Genomic DNA, 21,985 nt, shown 5'->3' with positions numbered 1-21,985 from the left:
GGTGTTATTTCGTTGATTGTGCTCAACTCTTCATCTATAGCTGTTTTCCAGTATTCTGAACCTAGCAGGTTCATTGCGTGTTCATATGATTCCAATATTGTAGATGCAGCAGCTTATGTGAAGTTTATGGAAGTCTTTAAACAGTGATCACTTAGACAGGACTTTTTTGTTCTTGTAGGAGTCTATTATGGCTGTGATTCAATGAAGCAACAGTCTATGGTGGTCTTCGGTCTGATGTTCTGTGAGGGTGATGATAATGATAATAGTGAGGGTTGGATGTTTGATGAGCTATTTCTAACTCTTGACAGAAGTTAGTGCAATGTGCTGATCAACAGCATAGTCCGTTATCGGAATATATTTCCTCGACCAGATCGAACTTCTGGAAATTGTTGCTCAGCGCTCGAATGACTGACCTGGTTGAGGCTCCAGTGAGTGGATCATAGGTGATGTATCCAGAAAAGAAGTTAATAGTAACTAGTGCTGTTTGATTTTTGAAGTCCATGAGGTCAGCTCTTAGCATCTGTGAATGTCGAGATGCTGATACTTGTCTTTCTGGAGGACGTGGCTTCTTTTTGGCATGATTTTGACATTCACTACATTGATTGATCATGCCGGTGATGTCATCTTGTATCTTTGACCAGTAGACAGTGCATCAAGCTCTGTGTAGTATGGACATTAAACCTTGATGAGCGTCATGTAAACGCGTGTGTGGGCTTGCATGTTGGCAGGTACAACTATTCTGCTACCTTTCATAACAAGACCATCAAGTATGGTGAGCTCGTTTTGAAAACACCAGTAATATCTGAGATGTTCGGACAGATCTTGCATGCTTTTAGGCCATCCAGTCTTGATGTAACTACTGAGTGCCTGAAGGCTTGGGTCTGATTGAGTTTCAGCTTGAAGAGTTTCTAGACATGTAGGTGCAATTTTCAGCAATTGTGCTATTGCCACATCAAGTCCTAGTATCTCCTGATCCTTTCCTGGCTTCAGAAGACATGAAAGTAAATCAGCTAATAAGACACCTTTTGCTCCAAAATACTTGACCTGTATGTGATACTTGGCCAAAAAGAGTAGCATTCGCAGGAGATGAAATGGAGATAAGCTGATGGATTTCTGAAAGGTTCCTTCCAGAGGTTTGTGATCAGTGTGAACTGTGATGGAGCATCCAAATGCGTATGCGTGAAGTTTTTTTACATGCGAAGAGTACAACTAGTAACCCTCGTTCATTGTTTGCATAACTAGTATTCGTTCTGGTGAGAGACTTGATAATGAATTTGACAGGTTTTCCATCCTGAATAAGAACTGCTCCAAGTCCTTTCAGAGATGCATCTGTTTCAATGATGACAGGTTTGTTGGGATTGTAGTATACCAACTTGTTAGTGGAAGCAATGTCTTGTTTGATGGCGTTGAAATATTTCTGCATATCACTATTTCAGACATAGTGTAGATTTTTCTTTAGCAAGTCTCACATTAGATGTGTTTTCTTGGATAGGTTTGGGATGAATGTGGACAAGAATGCAAGTTCCTGTAGTTCTTGCTTGTCTGTTGGTAGAGCCATATTGATTACAGCACTCACTTTTTAGGGCAAAGGCTGACACCTTTAGGAGAGACGATCCTTCCAAAGTATTCAATCTGACATTTCTTGATCGAACATTTATTTGGATTGAATTTGAGACCAGCCAGTTGTGCTTTTGCGACAGTTTGTAGTAGATGAATTTCATGACATTCCTCAGTTGACCCTTGCACTTTGATATTATCTGCACGTGGAATGTTTCAGGTATACCATTCAGTGCTTGATCCATGTGTTTACAAAAGATTTTAGAAGCAACAGAGAGTCCGAATGAGAAACGCAGGAAACAGTATTTTTGACATTGACACAGAAATTGACATTCTTTGTTAAGATGTATTGTCCAGTATCCATATTTTGCATCGAGAGTAGAAAAATATTGACTGTTTTGAAAGCTGTGCTGAGAATCTTCCCAAGATGCAGTGTAGTATAAATTTCTAATGAAGTGTTTGTTGAGGTTTCTAGAGTCAAGACATAGATAGAGGCTTCCATTCTTTTTTACCACTGTAATCAAGTTGTGTACCTAAGCCGTAGTTTCAGGACAAAGTCTGATGGCTCCTTTTTCCATTCTATCGACTTCTTGTTGCAGTTGAGGTAGGATACTCTGAGGCATAGCTCTGGGTGGAAGTTGTACAGGTTTGGCTTCTGAAGATAGCTTTAGAGACACTTCTTCATCAAATTGTAAGGCTGTACCATCGAAAGTATCTGGAAACATGAGTTTTAGGTCTTCCAGCAGCTTGCCAGTTTTTCTACCAAGAAGTAGATGTTTTCCCACTTCCTTTGTAGATCTGCATAGTTGACTTCAAACTTATTTGTGATGTGGACTGCATTGACATTATCCGAGATAGACGGTACATTCTGCACCGGGACCTCGCATAGTATACATGATGAAGAGTAGTTGAGAAAATGAATTTTACTATGGAACCGCATACCAAGAATAAGTTCAGAACCAGGTTTAGCGAAGTAGAACCTAGCTTTACTGTGTATGCTGTTGCATGTCACCATGCTATCAATAAATATGCAGTTCTCCAGATTTGTGCCTGATACACCTCGAAGAACAATGCCACTCAGCTCCAAATGCTTGTTTACTAAGTCCGACAGAAAATCAGATTGCCAGTGGCATGCATGAAACCATTGTTCCAGCATGGATTTTCCCTTTGATTATTGGATGTTTTGTCGGAGATGAGCCAGTTGCATGAGTGAAAAACCTGACAGAGGTAAGTATTTCATGTGGTTGACATTTGGCATTGACAGTTCCTATGGATCTGATATCGTATGTGTCTTCACAGTCGTCCTAAATATCTGGATCTATGACATTTTGATGTTTGGTGCTTCCGGGTCTTTGTACTTTCTTTTTAAAGCATGCTTTCTTAAAATGATCTTTGTAATCGCAATATCTATGGATTGCGTTTCTTGCAGGACATTTGTCTCTAGAATGAGGTTCTTTGTCACGTCAGAGACAAGGCTTAGGCTTAGTAGTTAACTCACCGAAAGTTTTATAAGCGAATGGTTTGGACGTTGACTTTTGTCTTTTAACATTAAGCTACGATTTTCAAGTAGGATTTCTGTATGATGTTGAGTGGACTTGTGAAGTAGTCTTTCAAGTTCATCAAGATGCTTCATTGTAGAATCAACAGTTTCAAATCGTCGTAGAAGTTGCAAGGTATCCGCAACTTTGATGTCTTTGGCTTTAGCCATGTGCTTACGTTTACATTCTGTATTGCAACAGCCGTGTATCAGTTTTTCTGCAATCAAGAAATCAGTATTGTCTAGAAATTCTGTCCGAAAAAATCGATGATTCGAGAATAGTATGCAACTATGTTTTCATGTAGATTTTGTTTGATGTTGTAGAAGATCTCCCTTGTCTCTCTGAAGGAAGTTTCACACGTAAGACAGGCAGCCAATTTCATAGCTGCGTCTAAGTTGAGAGTGGGGTTCTCACTAGTGCTAGCCTCAATGAGCCATTCAGCTTCAGGCTTTGTCAGCAAGCTGTCCACCCAAAATTCTCTCCGCTTGACTACGCCATAACTGGAACTGGATACGCATCATTAAAAGTCCCATCAGCTTGGGTGAGTGGTCTTTAAGCCTCAGCCATATGTGATCAGTCGTCGATGATGGTAATATGCATACGTATATCCACTGACGAAGCATTGGAAATTACTCGTCGCACACAGAATTGAGTTCAATCAGTGCCAGAAGAGATTCGGTACGATCCAGGTCACCGTGTTTTATATTTGTATATGTACGCTCAATAAAGTTGATGAATATTTTCCAATTATCATGAGTATGAGCATATTAACATAACTCAAATAGAGACAGACTACGACAACGACTCACTGAAGTTGCTATATAGCCACAAGAGTTTTTTATTAGAGTTGCCCCGATTTCAATATCGGAATCGGTATCGGTGCCGATATGGGTGTCAAGTATCTGAATCAGTATCGGCCGATCTTTTCTTAAAAAATCAGAAACTTCAGATACTTTTTGCAGATCAGCTATTTAACAGAAAACCGTATTTTAGCCTGCTACACTAATAAAAAATCATCAGCTGCAAGTTCCTTACTTTTACCTAATGAATTCCAGGCCTGTCACACAATCTATTTCATGTCTATAGCACGATAAACATCAACACAGCTGAGAAATCTTTTGGCTTTAGTCAGAACGTAATCACCAAGTGCGGTATTTCCCAATTACAGCGATATGATTTATTGCAGCCAATCACGAACAAGAGACCGATGAGAAACAAGAATGCGGTGTAATATTTCTATGTATATTTCTATTTATATTTTCTTTGCATTATATTTGTATAATAAAATTAACAATTATCTATGCATCACAAAAGATCTGAATCAGTATCTGAATCGGATTATTTTTTACTAAGAATCGGTATATCGGATCGGTATCTGAATCGGCTGCTGAAATTAGAATCGGGGCATCTCTAGTTTTTATATAACCAAACTAGTAAAGCTTACATATCTTGCAGCTTACTAGTCCACAGTTTCCATAGCTTACAGCTTACATATAGTAATGAATCATTTGACTGTGCTGGAACAGTATTAATATTATTGTGATGAAATTACGTGGTCAGGCTATGCATTAGCAAGCCTTTAATATAACACTGTTTGCCAAACGCAGGTCTTTGCCGTTTCTAAAAATTAGCTTCTCATGAAATGTTGCAAAGCTATTGATAACCTGTGTTCCGCACTTGTTTGTCAACTGTAAGCAATGAACTTACCATTATTCTTTATGAATACTGGCTTATAAAAAAGCTAAGTTTAGGGTAAGAAGAAAATTGCTTGCTTTTCTTCTTTAGGAAAACCCGAGGCATTAAAAGAGAGAGAAAGCTTTCATGACAAGTGACTAGAGATTCGTTTTGATGTACTGAAAGGCTGTAGCTGCTAGTTTGTGCAAGTTTGCTTGACATTGTTATGCGTAAAGTTTTGAGCATTTCGATCTATTTTTATTGTTTATGATTGGTGACGGCTAGATTAACCTATTGGGCAGAGGTTTATCTTTTTTGGTGGCAAATACTAATTTGTTATAATATATATTGTTGTCATGTTGGTCTGCATATGATCCTTGATTTTTGCAGCTTGTTTTACTCTTGCACTTAACTCATCACAAGTGTTATGGAGTCATTGACCAAAATATGTAGTACACAAATGCAGCCATAGTTATATAATCAAACATAGTGAGATCAGCCAACCTGTAATAGATCCCACATAGTAATGTTTGCAAGTGTAGTTATCCGCTATAATAGTGAGAAGCGCAAGCAAAAATTTACAACGGTATATTACATATCAAACTTAGCATAGTGCGTATAAGTAATTATAATGCAACAAAATACAATTATAATCAGCGTAAAAATATTCATGTTTGTGTCAGAGATGTGATTTTTGTGTGTAAAATTAATACAATTAATTATGACAACCGATTACTATTTTTAAGCATAACAAAAACAGGAAGTTATCTGCTTATCATGGAGTAATGCACAACGGGGTTTAAACGTTGTCTAAGATTTGTAATTGTTGCAGTTAAGATATCAACATGATATACAAACGATAACATTATGTATCAGCGATTAACGACATAAAATAGCAAAAAAATTAGCTATCCTTCCATCAGTCTGATCGAACTTTACGTGTTGCTGATCTATCTCAAAAAATGGTTTAAAGGACTGCGCAACAGGTTTGTTTTAGAAACGCTTATTGGTAATTTGTGACGAAACTAGGCAGTTTTGTTACAGTAAATAAATGTAAGCAGATTTTCTGAGCACTTTTTCTAACAAATTGGCGATTGCGTGAGCTGAATTAGTAAACTGTACATTAGCTACGACGTCTGTTTTCTTCGTAGCCTACTATCAAAAAAGTCACAACTTCAACCAATGTACTTTAAATACATATTTATTCTACGATTTACTAACATGCGGATTTCATAACGTTGGCTGAAAATGTGCCAAAGCCGCTTCCGTAGCACCGCCCACAAGCAAGTATGTCAAGGCTATAATTAAGCCTGTTTTCTACGGTAACGTTGTTAGATCATTTAAATCGTCATCTCTGTTTCTGAGCTAGGTGTACTCCTAAGCTAACTTGTATTAGCGTTAAAGGCTGCCTCCTTGGTAACAAGATGGCTTACGAAGGTCATGCTACAACTTTCAACTTGTGCCGATTAGCTACCTTTCTTTAGAGCTCGCAATCTTTATTTCTTGCAAATATGGCGCTGATCATTAAAAGTTTAGGTGTTGATCCTCCCAACTATGATGAGCTATCAGATGATGAAGATGATTTCGTGAAAGACCCTTCCCAATTCAGAGCTGCGCTTCCACAGCCGTACCGCTTCGTGGATGAAGTATTATCACTGTTTATTGACGAAGTGTGGGAGGAAATAACTTTCAAAGAAAATGAAAAAGCAGTTGAAAGAGCAAAAGTTAGACCTCCTAAGTACGAATGTGCTGTTGAGATGCAAGTGAGTCGTATATATTTTTGAATTGCAACCTCTTTTAATTTCTGTCTGACACGTTCTATAAGTTGTGCATTAAAGTAGTAATTATGAAGGGCAATGTAGATTTTTTCTTTTGCCCATCTAAACAGTGTTTCACTAGTAGTTAAATTATCAAAAGTGACTTGCATTTTTTAATGAAACTGCAGTTGGTCCCGATACACTAATTGGTTTTATCTAGTGTTTCTGTTTTATGGTTTAATTACTTAAAAAACTTACAATTTTATCTATAAAATTTTATTTTTAGAAAAACGTCTCAGGATGCTTTAATAATTTAAGGTGGAATGATTCATACTTATGCAGCTGGTTGCAGTGCAGTCAAACGGATGTTTTGATTAATTTTTCAGGAGCACACACAAACTAAAGCTTTGGCTGCAAGTCATGATGGACGATACCTTTTTATTGCATCTTCTGGAGAGCTATCTATACTGGATGCTTCGAAAAAAAAAGTTCTCTACAAGCATGAAAATGAACATCTTGATTTGCATACACTCATTTGTTGCATCATTGGTGTGGAGATTTATCTTCTTGTTGGTCTTGATGAGCAAGGTAAACTTTTATTGGGCAGAATTTCTGACATAATTTAAAACAACTTGTACATATGCTATATGCAAATGTGAGGATTCGAATAGCACATGCGTTATAAAATTATATAGTTACCTAGAGTAGCATATGGAAAAGCAAAGTATTCTTGACAAAGTGTTTGCTGTAACATCCATTTGGATTAAAAATACTTTTGAATATTAAAGTAATTCAAAAGAAAAAAGGAACTAGAGAGGCTCTTATTGAATTTGCTAATAACACATTTGCTGCCTTAAACGAGAGCAAGGTTATTTTGGGCATATTTATAGATTTTTCACAGGCTTTTGATACAATTGATCATCGTAATCTCTTGACAAACTTAAAAGCTTAAACTTTTCAAATAAAGCTGTGAAACTCTTAGAAAGTTATTTGACAAATCGAACTCAATGTGTTTTTGTAAACAAGCATACTTCCTTGCCTCTCAATATTTCATGTGGTGTTTCTCAGGGCTCCATCTTAGGACCCACTTTGTTCCTGTTATATATAAATGATTTAATTGATTTCTCTAGAAACTTTAAAACAATCCTCTTTGCTGATGACACAAATTTGTTCTATTCTTCAAATAAAATAAATGATGAAATTGATACAATAAACTCTGGACTAAACAAAATAAAAAGCTGGTGTAATCAAAATAAACTTACATTAAATATTGATAAAACAAATTATATTGTAATAAAAAACCCACAAAACAAATTTTTGCTAGCTGGAAATTTAAAAATGAATCATTTATCTATTTCCGAGACAAACAACATAAAATTCCTCGGTATAACTATAGATCAAACACTAAATTGGTCCGCTCATATAGCTAATTTAAGACAACAATTTCACAAAAGCTTAGGTTTAATTTACCTAGCTTCTAGCTATCTTCCTACTACTACCCTCATATTACTATACAACAGCTTGATAAACAGTAAAATAATATACTGTGTTGAGGCATGGGGGAATGCACCTGTTACATACCTAAATTAAATACTTACCATACAGAAAAGATTACTTAGAATCATTTATCATAAACCTTCCGCATATTCTTCTGCTTCACTGTTTAAACTTAGTAAAATTTTACCTATTCATCAACTTTATACTTTACGCATTTGTATTCTAGCGCATAATAAATTCTACAACTGTCCTTCATCACATCCAGCTTACCCTACTAGACATTCATTACTATCTCTTCTACTCCCGTCTTCTTCTACTACGTGTGGACATAGACAGGTCTCTTATCAGATGGCACGGGCTTGGAACCTATTGCCTGGCAGTCTACGCTTGATTGCCAATGCTCACAAATTTAAAGTGACTTTGAAACAACATCTGCTTGGATTACTGGGATAGCTTAGATCTATTGACTTTTAGCTGCTTTGTCTGCTGACTTGGGTTCAGCGCCATGATTAGCTCTGCTATTGCGCATATGGACGCTCACTTTCTACAAATTTCTTATCTTTTATATGTTGTATATTAAAATAATGAAAATAAATACATACATACAATTCACTAAAATTTGTTCCCATACTGTCAGTGTAGCCTTTGAACCATAACCCTCAATTGTCTAGCTGCGGGTTATAGTTCAATGAGAACAGTTCTTATAGCGCTGCTTGTTGGTGTTGGACAAAATACAGCATGTTAGGCATTTAGAATCGCTTAAAACAGGACTTCTGCGTGATGCACATTTAGTGATATCTACTGGGTGTTGTTGACTGAATGCTATGTAAATATGGTTTATGAATAGGTTTAACAGAATTTGTATTCTAATGTGTTACAGCTGGCATATTTTTAACATAATAGAAGTATCGGCTGGTTTAAAATCTGTCAGTTTATTTACTACAACTTGTTTATGTCACGCTTATTGGCAAAAACCAAATTGGATGCGGAAAACTTTGGCTGAAGATCAGCGAAATAACTTCATAAATGTAAAGCACTATAACTGTCGATTTGTACAATCATGCCTGTAATCATGCTTGTAATCATGCTTGTGGTCATGCTTGTAGTCATGCTTGTGGTCATGCCTGTAATCACACCTGTAATCATGCTTGTGGTCATGCCTGTAATCATGCTTGTGGTCATGCCTGTAATCATGCTTGTGGTCATGTCTGTAATCATGCTTGTGATCATGTCTGTAATCATACCTATGGGTTGATTTAAGTTTGATATAACTTTTTTTCTACAATAAGTTGATGCATGTGCTGACTAAAATAACATTTGAAGACCCATAAACATTAAAGCTATAATATAATAGTCTTCGATGCAACAATTTCTTTAATATCCATTTTTCTAGCAGTATGTTAACATAGTTATTAAAAATTCTGTGCCAACACGACAAAATTTATTAATATAAAAAAATAACTTGAATGTTTCGATAGTTTTATTTCATTTATCATTGGTGTGCCATTTAAATTCCCATGAGCGATTTTTTATTATCAAGGAAAGCTGCAGATGAGTGTAATGATGTTACTACAGGAAGCACTGTATTATCGCTTAGTCACAGTCGCTTCACCATTTGCAGCTGATAAATTTGCAGATAGAAGAAGCACCCCAAAGCTTGAATGACCTCATAAACTGTATTGAAGTGTTTCAATACATTTTCAAGACATTTTATATATATTTTGGACTTCTTCTCGCTTTACCAATGTTGTAAACTGTAACCTGATGTGCAGTAGTAGATTACTCTCAATCTTTTTTTTGTTTTTTGGGCAAAATAGATTTTCATTGCAGGAGTGTGCCATGTCTTCTCGAGCGCTGATGAAAAAATATTTGAAATGAAAGTTCTTAATGAAGATGTTGGAGATAAATTTCATGTGACCAAATGTCAACCGTCATCAGATGGTGACTACCTCGGACTGGTGGCAGAAAGTGAGTCTTTGTTTAGATCATTTGCTTGTGCCCAGTGTTAGCAATAGTCTACAGCTAGTGAATGGCCTTCTAGTATTGTCTTTTTGAACTGTTTTACAAAGCCGCTGCTATAGCGAACCGCTTAAAGTACCTTATTGTAATTTAATCTATTTTTTTGCTAAATCTTTATTATTTTCATGCTAAGTTGTCTCTCAGCAATAAAATTTCTTTTTTATTGTTAAACATGTGGTTTTAAATAATTAAACTAAATTCACTGCTTTTAAGAAACAAATAATGTGTGTCTTCTAATAACTAACTAAGATTATGTAAGGTGATGCAGAATTTGGGCTATCCTTACTACAATATTGTCAAGCGGATACTTGTCAGTAAGTAGTGTTTCCAGCATGACAATACTAATTTTCAGGGCAAAGATATTACAAACTAGCAACTAACAAATAATGTAAACGCATTAATGCTGGATTAGCTGGGCAGCACACATTAAAGCTGGACTAGTTGAACAGCATACATTACTGCTGGACTAGTTGGACAGCATACATTACTGCTGGACTAGTTGGACAGCATACATTACTGCTGGACTAGTTTGACAGCACACATTACTGCTGGACTAGTTGGACAGCACACATTAATGCTGGACTAGTTGGACAGCATACATAATGAAGGCTTTCAGAATGACTTGCTAAGACTAAGCTGTCAGTGTTTTTGTAATGTTGGCCAGATCCAACCAATAGTGATGTGATGCTTGAGGTCTACAGCTTCCCAAGAGATAGTTGGCTTAAAGAAATTGAAGACATCAAAGCTAAACTACATCAAAGTGATGCTCCTAAGTTGCAGGAGGCAGTTGAGCCAGGGCTTGAAGAAAAAGAAACAGAGGTTGGTGAACTCGGTTTTAGAATTACACAGCTACTAGTTGTTTTAATAAGAGTCGTCTGGATAGTGGGTAAACAACTCCGTTTTGTAATGCATATCTTTAAAGCTCACAGCATACATAAACTGAATTGAATAAATTAAGAATCTCCTGATTGTATATTAGCTATTATATGCTATTGCTGCCAAATTGAATGTGCTGTCCATACATTATTGATTAATTGGTATTTTCCAGGAACCCAGCACATTGACAACAGGTGAGGGTGAAGAGGAGGAAGTCTCGGGCAGAAAGTCTGTTGACTCGGTAAGAGCCACTGCTAGTAATTTTATTTCAATCTTGATAAAATCGTATTAAGAAATACATTGTGATAGTTTAAAACTTTTATGTAACTATCATAAATAATTGTTGCTATGCGCAGTCACTCCTTAGGAAGTCAAAAAGGCTTCCCATAGCTGAAGGGCCAACAAAAAAAGGGCTAAAGCATCTTGAGGCTGTTCGACACTCTATTCCTCCTAGAGTGTCAAGCAAAAAACAATCACTGATTGCATCTACCAAATCACCACAAAGTTCGTCAAAAACATCAGTCTCGGGGAAAGTTTCACGCAGATCAGGTTCTACTTCCGATCGACCAGTATTACGCATAGTTAAATCCAATAAAAGTCGCCGAAGTCGACGATCACAGGTTTCTAAGAGTTGTCAGCACTACAACCTTTAGATTCACCTCTTTATTAGCCATAGAGAGTGTCACTGTTGTTTTTGACCAGTTTAGACGCATGGTTCATGATAAGCTGTCTATCTACTCATACCCTCTTACCAAAAGATTATTAATAAAACTGCATGATTCATAAACAGTTTTCATAGTTGCAATGTTTAGTAAACATGCATAGTCAAGAAGTGCTAATTTTTAGACTAGCTGTATGCTCAGTTGGAAGATAATTTTAATTACATATCTAATATATCTACTTTTGCAAAAATATGTATTTAGCGACTGTATGCGTAAGTCTTTAACAACTTTATAGTGTAGGTTTCTACTTACTGTAGACATATGTTTACACCTACTGTAAGCCTCTCTCCAACTACCATGTTTTTCTTGTCATTGTGCTATCTTACCTCGTGTATGTACCTATTGTAACTGTATGTTTCTACTGACTACAAGTGTTATATTCTACCTGCTATATGCGTAGGTGGCTTCTTGTGAAAGTGTCCGTATACCAGTAATTAGTCTCTGTAATTAGGAGACTGTAACCCTCTCTACTCAGTAAATAGTCATAACTACTGCACGTATATCTCTTTAAGTATTGGAGCTAAATTCTTATATAATAATTGTCTTTTGGTCAAATGACTATTTCCTTGCTGCCGGCATATCCTAGACTTCCATGCAATGACACACACTTTTACCTTCGAAGTACATGTACCAGCTTTTGAATGCCTTCAGCATAGAAGTCTTTAGATTGACTTTTTTAAAAGTCAATCTAAAGATTTCAAACGATTGACTTTTTAAAATGTCACTGATTGACTTGTTAAAAAGTCAATCACTGCAATCTTAACCTCGTCATCGATGTCGAAGTGGGTTCTTCTCAATATGAATATTAATTGTGAATAATGATACTGGTTTTTTTGTTATTTAGTCTGTTGTGCTCTCTTTATCGGTTTACAATGTAGTACCCTTGTACATACAATATAGTTAGTACCCTGTACATACAATATAGTTAGTTACCTAGTACATACAATGCATTTCATCTGCCTGCCTCTACATGTAAGTGGAAGTATGATTATATGAATTTAATATATATTAAATATATATATCATACACACACATATATATATATATATAATATACACACACACACACATATATATATATATATATATATATATATATATATATATATATATTAGCTGTACTACCCGGCGTTGCCCGAGTAATTAAAGAGTCTTTGGACAGAAAATTTATTTGCATTTAACATTTACAACATTTCCATTTTACTTTCAAACTTCACATTATGAGAAAATATTTTTGTGCAGTTCAAATGAATTAAGAGAAAAAAGAAAACAACTATAAAGGTTTTCAAGCTTTTTAAAACAACAAAAACTTTTAAATTTCATATCATGAAATAATTGTTTTATTGAAATAAATTAGGAGGAAAAATAAATCTGTAAATGAGTTTAAATGTGAAAGCAATAGCAAGTAATGGCTAAATACAGTCTGTTTTGCTATGATTACATTGAAAAATTACTTGGTAAACGATTATATGATTTTAGTTCGCTTCAGTGTTGGCATCACAAGGCGAACATACCGTATAGACTTATAGAGTGGTATAGACACCCATAGTAATTATCTAATGCAATCACTGCCTATTAAAAATCATCAAAATCATCATCATTAAAAAGAGTAACAAAACAATATGTTAACCTCAGTAACTATAGTTACCTACAATAACTTTAGTGCATTTTGTGGGTATGATCCGGAAAAAAATGTAACATTACAATGTACTACGTGCAGAGTTCTTACATTCAAGGCAGACGTGTAACATAAATGCTGAATCTAACGTATATGAATTTAGCTTACTAAAAACATACTTGAAAAAAGTGTTTGCATACATTTTAGTTAACTTTTAACCTAAATTGTATTACTTATCTGTTTTTGAATCCATTTCTACCTTAACGGATGACGCTGAACTGAGATACAATCACCAAATTTTAATTTCGAGAAAAATTACTCTTGATATCGTTTTGCAGAAAACAAATTAAGCCCTAGTACGGCGAAAACGAAAAAAAAGTATCGTGTTTCTTAGAGTTAATAGAATTCATAGTTTCAATTAACGCATCATTTAACGTGGAGATACCTAAAAACTAATGTGCTATTATCAGAATTAAGGAAACGCAGTGTGGCTGGGAAAAAGTCTTCTGAGCAGCTGAAATAAATTAGGAGAGCAAATAAACGTAGATGTGAAGTAAATAGCAAGTATGTAAACTACAAAACAGATGATTTTGTAAGGATACAACTGATACAAACTGAGAAAACCCAATATAAATCGATATTTCGTTGTAATCAGTACAATCACCAAATTTTAATTTCAAGAGATTTTATTGTTGATATCGTTTTGCTGAAAAACATGAGCCCTAGTACAGTGAGGATAAAAAAGCATCGCGTTTCATAGAGCTAAATGAGTTCATAGAGTTTCAATTAATATGCCACTTTGGGTGTAAAAACGAAAAAGGATGTATGCATTATGTAATAAGAGTGATGAAATGTAAGAGCTTTCATGCTTGTGGTTAGAGATCTAGATTGCAAAATTGCGGCCGCAATTTTTGTGAGTTCAAATCCAGCAAAACGTTAAATTTTAATTCCAACATTTTTATAGCTATAGCTGAACATACTAAAGGACAGACGACAGGCAGGCGACAAACTTTGAGAAATATATATACATGTACATATGAATTTATATAAATATATCCATATCTATGTATATTTATATGGAGGATGCATTCTATGCATGAAGCCTTTGACTGAGTTCAATACTGTCTCACTGAAACGAGCTGCTGTCATTGATCCTGGTCCAAAATGCTTTGAATCTTTTGTCTAAATGGGTCATCTCCCATAACCTCTACGCCTCATCATATTGCATCATTTGCAGTCATATTACATGAAATGGGTCACACATTGCATTCTACATTTAAATAATGGGTCATTTAACATGACCTCTTTGCCACACATATCGCTCAACTGTTTTTATTTTGTAAGTTTCTTGCATCACTCTCTCAACTATTATTCTTATATGCTGTTCACTTACCATGGTTACTAGTCACTGCTATAACCAGGGCACATAGTTTAAAGATACACTCCTTCTGTTTTTCATGAAATAAAAGTGAAACAGTTAAAAACATGCTTGTGTTTGTCATAAAGGTTGTAACCTAAGAATGCTAATAAAATCGGCTGTCTAGGTGTGTATTCTTTTAATGAGCAATTGAAAGTACTGCATGAAATTTCGCTTACATATGCCAAAATTGTGTTTGTGGTACCATCCTTTTAAAATATTTTGGTTTTTGACATCGTGCATGTGCGTACATCTGTTACTGTACATGGCAATGATTATCGCTGGTTTTCTGTTGTTCTGTAGGTTGAATCTAAGAAAGGCTATAATTTCAAGTTTACAGCAGCAAATTTAGTCATGCGGCAGCACCGTCCAGACAAGCTTCAAGGTTGGTCTCTATATACGTATTACTGATTTGCTGTTAGGATATCTAAATATTGCATTATTACGTCTTATGTTGAGTAAAAAGACTAAATAGTGCATTATTATGTCTTATGTTGAGTAGAAACTACTAAATAGTGCATTATTATGTCTTATGTTGAGTAGAAAATACTAAATAGTGCATTATTATGTCTTATGTTGAGTAGAAAAGACTAAATAGTGCATTATTACGTCTTATGTTGAGTAGAAAGAACTAAATAGTGCATTATTATGTCTTATGTTGAGTAGAAAAAACTAAATAATGCATTATTATGTCTTATGTTGAGTAGAAAAAACTAAATACTGCATTATTATGTCTTGTGTTGAGTAGAAAAGACTAAATAGTGCATTATTATGTCTTATGTTGAGTAGAAAAGACTAAATAGTGCATTATTATGTCTTATGTTGAGTAGAAAATACTAAATAATGCATTATTATGTCTTGTGTTGAGTAGAAAAGACTAAATAGTGCATTATTATGTCTTATGTTGAGTAGAAAGAACTAAATAGTGCATTATTATGTCTTATGTTGAGTAGAAAAGACTAAATAGTGCATTATTGTGTCTTATGTTGAGTAGAAAATACTAAATAGTGCATTATTATGTCTTATGTTGAGTAGAACAGACTAAATAGTGCATTATTACATCTTATGTTGAGTAGAAAATAATGTATGGATGAAAACCTAAACTGAAATCTTTACAGCCAATCAAGGAATCTCACCATCTGCAGCTCTCAAAGAGCTGTCAGACCCAAAGCTTATTCTTGGATCTGGACATGGTCATCTGTTGACACGACCGTATATAGACATCAGACAGGAAGCATTTGATGAGCTGCATAGAGACAAAGTCATGTACAAACTTACCGAAAGTGTAGAAAGCAGCCACCTGTAAGTGATCAGCTATTTGTACTACTTCTAGTCAGTTATGAGTCTAATAGAAATAAAATGTAAAATATGTTTACATTTAGTTGTCTTGAAATACTAAAACAGATGTAAGCCATTCATCTTTATGTGTAGTTCAAGGTCATACTTACCATTGGATAATAATATGAGTATTTGGTCGTTAAATTCTCACAAATTTTATTAAATATATTTTTTGCTTACTGAATCAACAAAAAAGGCAAAATATAGTTTTTATCATTTAGATATTTTTGTAGATAGTTTTTTCCAAGCTCGAGTATGATGTCTGCTTAGCTTACTGCAAGCGGGGGCTGTACGTGTGTTTAAGAGCATTGTTGTTTGGGCAATGTCTCTGTAATCTTGGCTGGACATGTTTGAGTCTAGTGGCAAGGAAACCTTGATAACTAGAGACATGCCCAGTTGCAGAGTAATTTAAGGTTGTATGTTATTCCTGTCACCCGTGATCTTTTTTGGGAGTTGAACCCCAACCTGTTGTTTGTTGTCAGGTGCTCCAAACTACTTGACCCTTTTTATATCATTTTGCATGGCATCATTTTCTATTTAAAAAACACCATTGACTCCAATAGTGTTACTTTCAACCTATTTCTCTGTGTTTATGAGTGGTTATGAACCGGAAATTACCCAATACACACTTTAGTTTGCATTTCATTGTAGGGAATGCAACTTCCACTTTTTCACCCCAGGTCTGGCAATTCCATACGGAATTGAACAACCGGGTGCACTTAGTAAGTATTCTATAGTATTTATAGTGTTGATCAGAAGATCAGGGTGCGCATATGCGGTATTTCTTTCTATGGCATTGTAGATATGTGTAATGGAGAACAGCATAAAATCTCACCATTTGTTGAATGTGTCAAACTGGTATTTTTTTTCAGTAGTAAATAATAAGTTGCTACTGTCTTTGTTACATACACAATACTATTTCTATAACCTAAAGAAATTAAAATTGTTCTTTCATCTGAGTTTTGTTGTATTCATGTATAAAGCTGAATCTATTATAACTAACTGTATATAATTTATGATGTGAATATTCTATATATTTCATGTTAATGATGAAACGATCCTGTCTAACCTTGATGGTATTTAATGATGTTTGTGATGACATCATGCATGACAATCGACAATGTGATGTCATATCGTCATATCACAGTGATGTCACAAGCAATGATGTCACAAGCGATATCAACTTATACAATCTTGTAGTCGCTAGACTAGTTGTAAGCCTAATGACAGTATGCTGTGCTAATGATGTCATCATTTCTTATGTTAACAGAAAAGCCTACATCCATTGGCGTATGGTGGAGTGGAAGTTGCCAGTTCATATACTATTCCCTCACTCGACCAGTCAAGGTTAAAAAAACAGCTGGGGACTCGCAAGATGCAGGTATTTAATTCAAATATGTCACCTTACTGTTTGATAAACCATTGAAATTGTTTGCTGGCAATCTACTCACATTAATAGTATGAATGTCATTTATGGTTCATGACATTTATCAGCAAGGTAATGCCAGATTTTATGGAATGATCTGAACAGGATACAAAATCCCTTATAAATTAAATAACTACTTGAATCTTAAATGCTCACCTTATAATTTGTAAAATGTATTTTCCTGATACAAATCTAAATTTTCATAATAAAATTAGTTTTAAAAAAACTTCCTTTTTTTAGCTACTAAAAGTTGCATGCATTCCATAAAGTAAATGCTTGAAGTTTTAAATGCTTGAATGATATTTCAGTATTTGATAAACAGTCTTGGACCAGATAACAGGTTTAAATCATTCTTCATATTCTGTTGCTACCAACAGCAGGTCGAAGGGGTAAGGTTAGATTAGTACTGCCTAATCAAACGGCTCCTTCGACAGACCTACCCAGTCCAAGGCAGCCAGGTAAACTCACTATCATATTGGTCGGCTTTGCAGACAATGCTTGCTCATTCAACACTTATCTGTTGCCCAAGTTCTCCTTGACACGTAGCCATAGACACGTAGCCATAGACAGTCTTGATTCACATGTCTATATCACTTCTATATTATTGTTTGTCTTTCGCGAGACATCATTTACTAAATTTAGCTGTTTAGTTCCTGTGTCTTGATTTCTAGCAAATATTCAACAAGTCAGCCTTTGATTAGAATTTGTGACTTTTTATAGATTGTTTCAAAAAAGTGACAAGTACAATGTTCAGATTTACTTTGTATGTGTTCTGACATCTGTAAAGTTCAGCAGATCTGGAGGGTCGGGTAAAACTACCATCATAAAAACTGCTGTCTGGATTACCCGCTAAACAACTTTAGTAATATCAATGCTCACATCTTATTCACTTGATAAATAAACTAGTAAAAGGTAACTTCAACCCTAAAATGAAACGAACTTGACTTAGAAAGCAAACTTATCAAACTTTAAAAAGTAAAGTTTGTTACAAGAGTAATTATGTTACTACACTCGTCAAACTAAATCAATTCTTACATTACTTAACGAATCTATGGAGATACATATCACTCAACAGTCAAACAATCAACTTCCTCTCTCTTCTACATGCTAAATGTCTCTTGCATAGATAAGCATCCCATCATAGACCGCTGTTCATAACACTTTTATTAGCTCTTGTATTATAGAACTGGACATAAAACCAGAGACGGTGTGGCCACAGGCTTCTGTCATATCAGCCAGCGCAGTGAGCCCTGATTCAGCTCTGGTTGCTATCGGACTAACGAACGGCCTTGTTACGGTCTGGGACAAGTACTTGTGTAAGCATTCGCTTTCCTAAAACTTATCTAGTACAGACGGACGAGTTATGTTTAATTGCTAAAACTGAAAAACATCCAGAAATTAACAACACTAGAAAGTCAGTGGTGCAGCTTATGGTTCAGTCATGACACCTACTAGCATGTTTAATGAAACAAAACTAGAAATTGAAATTATTGGTGAAACTAACAAAAAATTTCAGCTTGCTGCTGTATTAATGCAATGAACTGAGTTGACCTCTTGCCATCCTTTGCTCTGGTTTTCCTTTAACAGAAATATCTTTCTAAATCTCCAACATGTAGAGATGTAACTGGAAGGCATGAAAAAAATTAACAAGAAATACTCAATTCAGTGTAGCTTTGAGACACTTCTGGATTTCTCTCAAAAACTGGAAAGGAAGTGATTTTCTAAAAACCAGCTTATATGGTTGTAACAATTAACAACTTGCGAATTTTGTGATTTGAGATGAATTGACATTTTAACATGCTTGTAGCAGTTGAAAAATAAATACTATATTCAGGGTTTAGCTCTTTATTATTTAGTAACTTGCTGATAATGTGCATGTTTTTATTTTAAACATACTGTTTTTAGGTTGTGTGCGCAAGTCTGTGTTGATAAGCAAATTGGCTATTACCAATTTGGATTTTATGGAGCCCTCCATATGCCCGCAGTTTAACAATAGACAACGGAGTTATCCCACAACTACTTCCTGTTACATACTCGTTAGATGTGCAGACAGCTCTTTGCACTTACTCAACTGCGGACCTCTGGACAACGCCCCTCCTATTACTATAGCCAATCCGTGAGTCTACCTTTTAATGCTAAGAATAGCTGACTACAGTCAAACCTCTAGATATGAAGTTAATCTTTTCCGAAATTGTCTTCAAATGTCAAAACTATATCAGAAAAAATATTTTTACCAGAATACACTTTATTTTTTTTAACTCGTTTCATAGCCAAACAACCTAACGATAAATACTTTAAATAATTATGTATAGCATTAAGCAAATTCATTGTTGAATTTGCTTAAATGCAATGAAAAATAAATTAAAACACTAAATTATATGTAAGGAACTGAATTAGTAAAGTAATTGAAACGTGTACATTGAAATCAAATGTACATGGCGAATGAAGGAGTAGCTTTTGTAATACAAAAGATGGATGGTGGTGCGTAGGTAAAAATAGTGATAGAGGTATGGAGTTCGCCTAATCTACATATTTATTTATATCTACATGTTTATTTTTTAAAGTTTATTTTAATTATATGCCTAGCTTTCACTTATTTTAGGTTTTCATTTATGTGTATCATTTTTATTCTTTCCTTTGTGATTGACTGAACTGAACTTGCAAGAACCGATCTAAAGATGTCTCTATAATTTCTTGCTTTAATTACAAGGAGAGTAGTATCTTCTTTCCCCACCGTCACTTGACTGAGTCTTCTTAAATCTACGATTTCAAAACTAAAAGGAAAAATGTGAGGAGCTGTTTAATATTATTTTGCAATTAATGTATCACCATAGAACCAAACTATGTGAACAAGAGCTGCGTACATATGCACTAATTTACTCCAGTGCAGTGTTGAGAAATTTTAGAAGTCACATAATGGAGATTAATTCAGATGAGTTGAGTGTATGCTTAAATTTTACGTCATATATAAAAATCCATTTGCTAATGTGATCATCAAGCCGTTTGACTGCACTTTAAAAAATTGCAGTATTATCACATCAAAGCTGATTATCTTACTGTTTTAATGACTAGATATATAGGACATCAGTAAATAACTTCTTAGTTCCAGGTTTGAAATACTGCGTGCCTTTTTAATTAGTCGAGTAGCTTGAATTATTTTTTCCTCTTATGGAAACATTTCATGTATGAAATTGCATCTGATGCCTCACATACTCTTATTATTGAGTGTTTATTAGGTCAGTGGATGATGACCATGTCATAACAGCAATCGATATATTCCCAGCCAAGTGCCCTGAAGTTGTGAGTAATTTGTTATTCAGTGTGGATATTTTTTCAATTCATGTGCTCAGTTGAACTAGAAAGGAGTTACCTTCATTCACATTGACTCTTTTGGCAAGACCCTCAACGTTATATTCTTTAGTCAGACATGCTATCTCTCAGATATGTCAGGCATTTTTCTTAATAATATGAATTTTAGATTTTGAAAGTTCACAAGAACGGTACAATGTTTTTACAAGATGTGATCTCAGCCAAAACTCTATGTGAAATCGCACTACCTACAAGCCATGAACTGACAACTCCCTGGCAGCCAGTTATGTCTATATCAGCATTCGGACAAATGCTATATATTAAAGGTTTGGTTTAGTGTAACTTTTTTGACTGCTGATGTCAAATTAGATGTCGCTTTCTCTTGACAAGATCAATACAAGCAAATACAAATGTTTTGCAGCATTAACCAAATAACCTGACAAAAGCTATTATCATATTTTACACTTGCTTGAATGTTTGTGTAATGTTTTGTCGGTTACATGGAATTAACTTTTAGGCCATACCAAATAACACATCTTAAATAGATATAGAATGCTTTGAAGCCGACAAAATACTCTGGAGATGAAACAAACAGAATGATCGGTATGATTACAGGCAGTCAAAGAAATGAAGAGGAATCAGAAAAAAGTGCTTCATCACTTTTTGTTTTCCAGTTCCGCTCATTTCCAGCATTAGATAGTTATTGGGTGAAATCTCGGCCAACAGTACCCTACCTAACTGCTAGTCCCATAGAGACTCGTGTAGCTGCTTTACTTAGACAAAGGTAATTTTTCAGTTGCAAAAGAAACCTTTTACCTTCGCCTACCAAAATAGGCTCAAGTTGAGCAGGACAATAGATTCTAGCGAACTTGAAACAAATTATTTTCTAAGTTTTGCGGTGTGTTTATACAGTATTTGAAGGAGTGCAGTATAGAGTTGTTGAATATTTGAACGGGTGCTAAATGTTTGAAGAAGTGCTATATATTTCAATTGAGTAAAAGATTGTGAATGATACAGTGTATTTGCAAAATGCCGATAGACTTCCTAAGGTGCACTATCCGTTACAGGGTGAAGACATCAGGAGAACGACAGCAACGATTGCAGAAACGATGGCCCTTGATGAAACAGGAAGCTATCAAGATTGCTCAGATCAAAAGCCACTGACACAAAGTGCTAGACACGCCAAACATTTAGCTTTTGTTACGCGGATAAGCAACCTTGAAACTGCTAATAAAAAG

General features: G+C 35.0%; 1 protein-coding gene across 1 annotated transcript; it reads left to right on the top strand.

Annotated features, from left to right (window-relative positions):
• The first annotated feature begins 6,238 nt into the window (after positions 1 to 6,238).
• On the top strand, positions 6,239 to 21,976 carry LOC137386002 (WD repeat-containing protein 93-like). The gene is made up of 15 exons (XM_068072645.1): positions 6,239 to 6,532; positions 6,913 to 7,114; positions 9,854 to 9,991; positions 10,707 to 10,861; positions 11,091 to 11,159; positions 14,978 to 15,059; positions 15,793 to 15,976; positions 16,664 to 16,734; positions 17,283 to 17,393; positions 18,623 to 18,754; positions 19,344 to 19,554; positions 20,675 to 20,738; positions 20,917 to 21,073; positions 21,363 to 21,531; positions 21,815 to 21,976. The coding sequence occupies exons 1-15, from the start codon at positions 6,281 to 6,283 to the stop codon at positions 21,909 to 21,911; spliced, it is 2,094 nt and encodes a 697-aa protein (XP_067928746.1). The 5' UTR covers positions 6,239 to 6,280; the 3' UTR covers positions 21,912 to 21,976.
• Positions 21,977 to 21,985: the final 9 nt, after the last annotated feature.

Source organism: Watersipora subatra, chromosome 1, assembly GCF_963576615.1.
Source record: "Watersipora subatra chromosome 1, tzWatSuba1.1, whole genome shotgun sequence".
In the NCBI taxonomy this organism is placed as follows: domain Eukaryota; kingdom Metazoa; phylum Bryozoa; class Gymnolaemata; order Cheilostomatida; family Watersiporidae; genus Watersipora; species Watersipora subatra.
This window is presented reverse-complemented; position numbering and strand designations above follow the sequence as displayed.

Bases quoted from the DNA above. Each gene is read 5' to 3' on its own strand.
- LOC137386002 (XM_068072645.1), top strand. From the start codon at position 6,281: ATGGCGCTGATCATTAAAAGTTTAGGTGTTGATCCTCCCAACTATGAT. The intron at 9,992-10,706 runs GTGAGTCTTTGT...AATGTTGGCCAG, and splicing joins CCTCGGACTGGTGGCAGAAA to ATCCAACCAATAGTGATGTG. The intron at 17,394-18,622 runs GTATTTAATTCA...CTTGTATTATAG, and splicing joins TGGGGACTCGCAAGATGCAG to AACTGGACATAAAACCAGAG.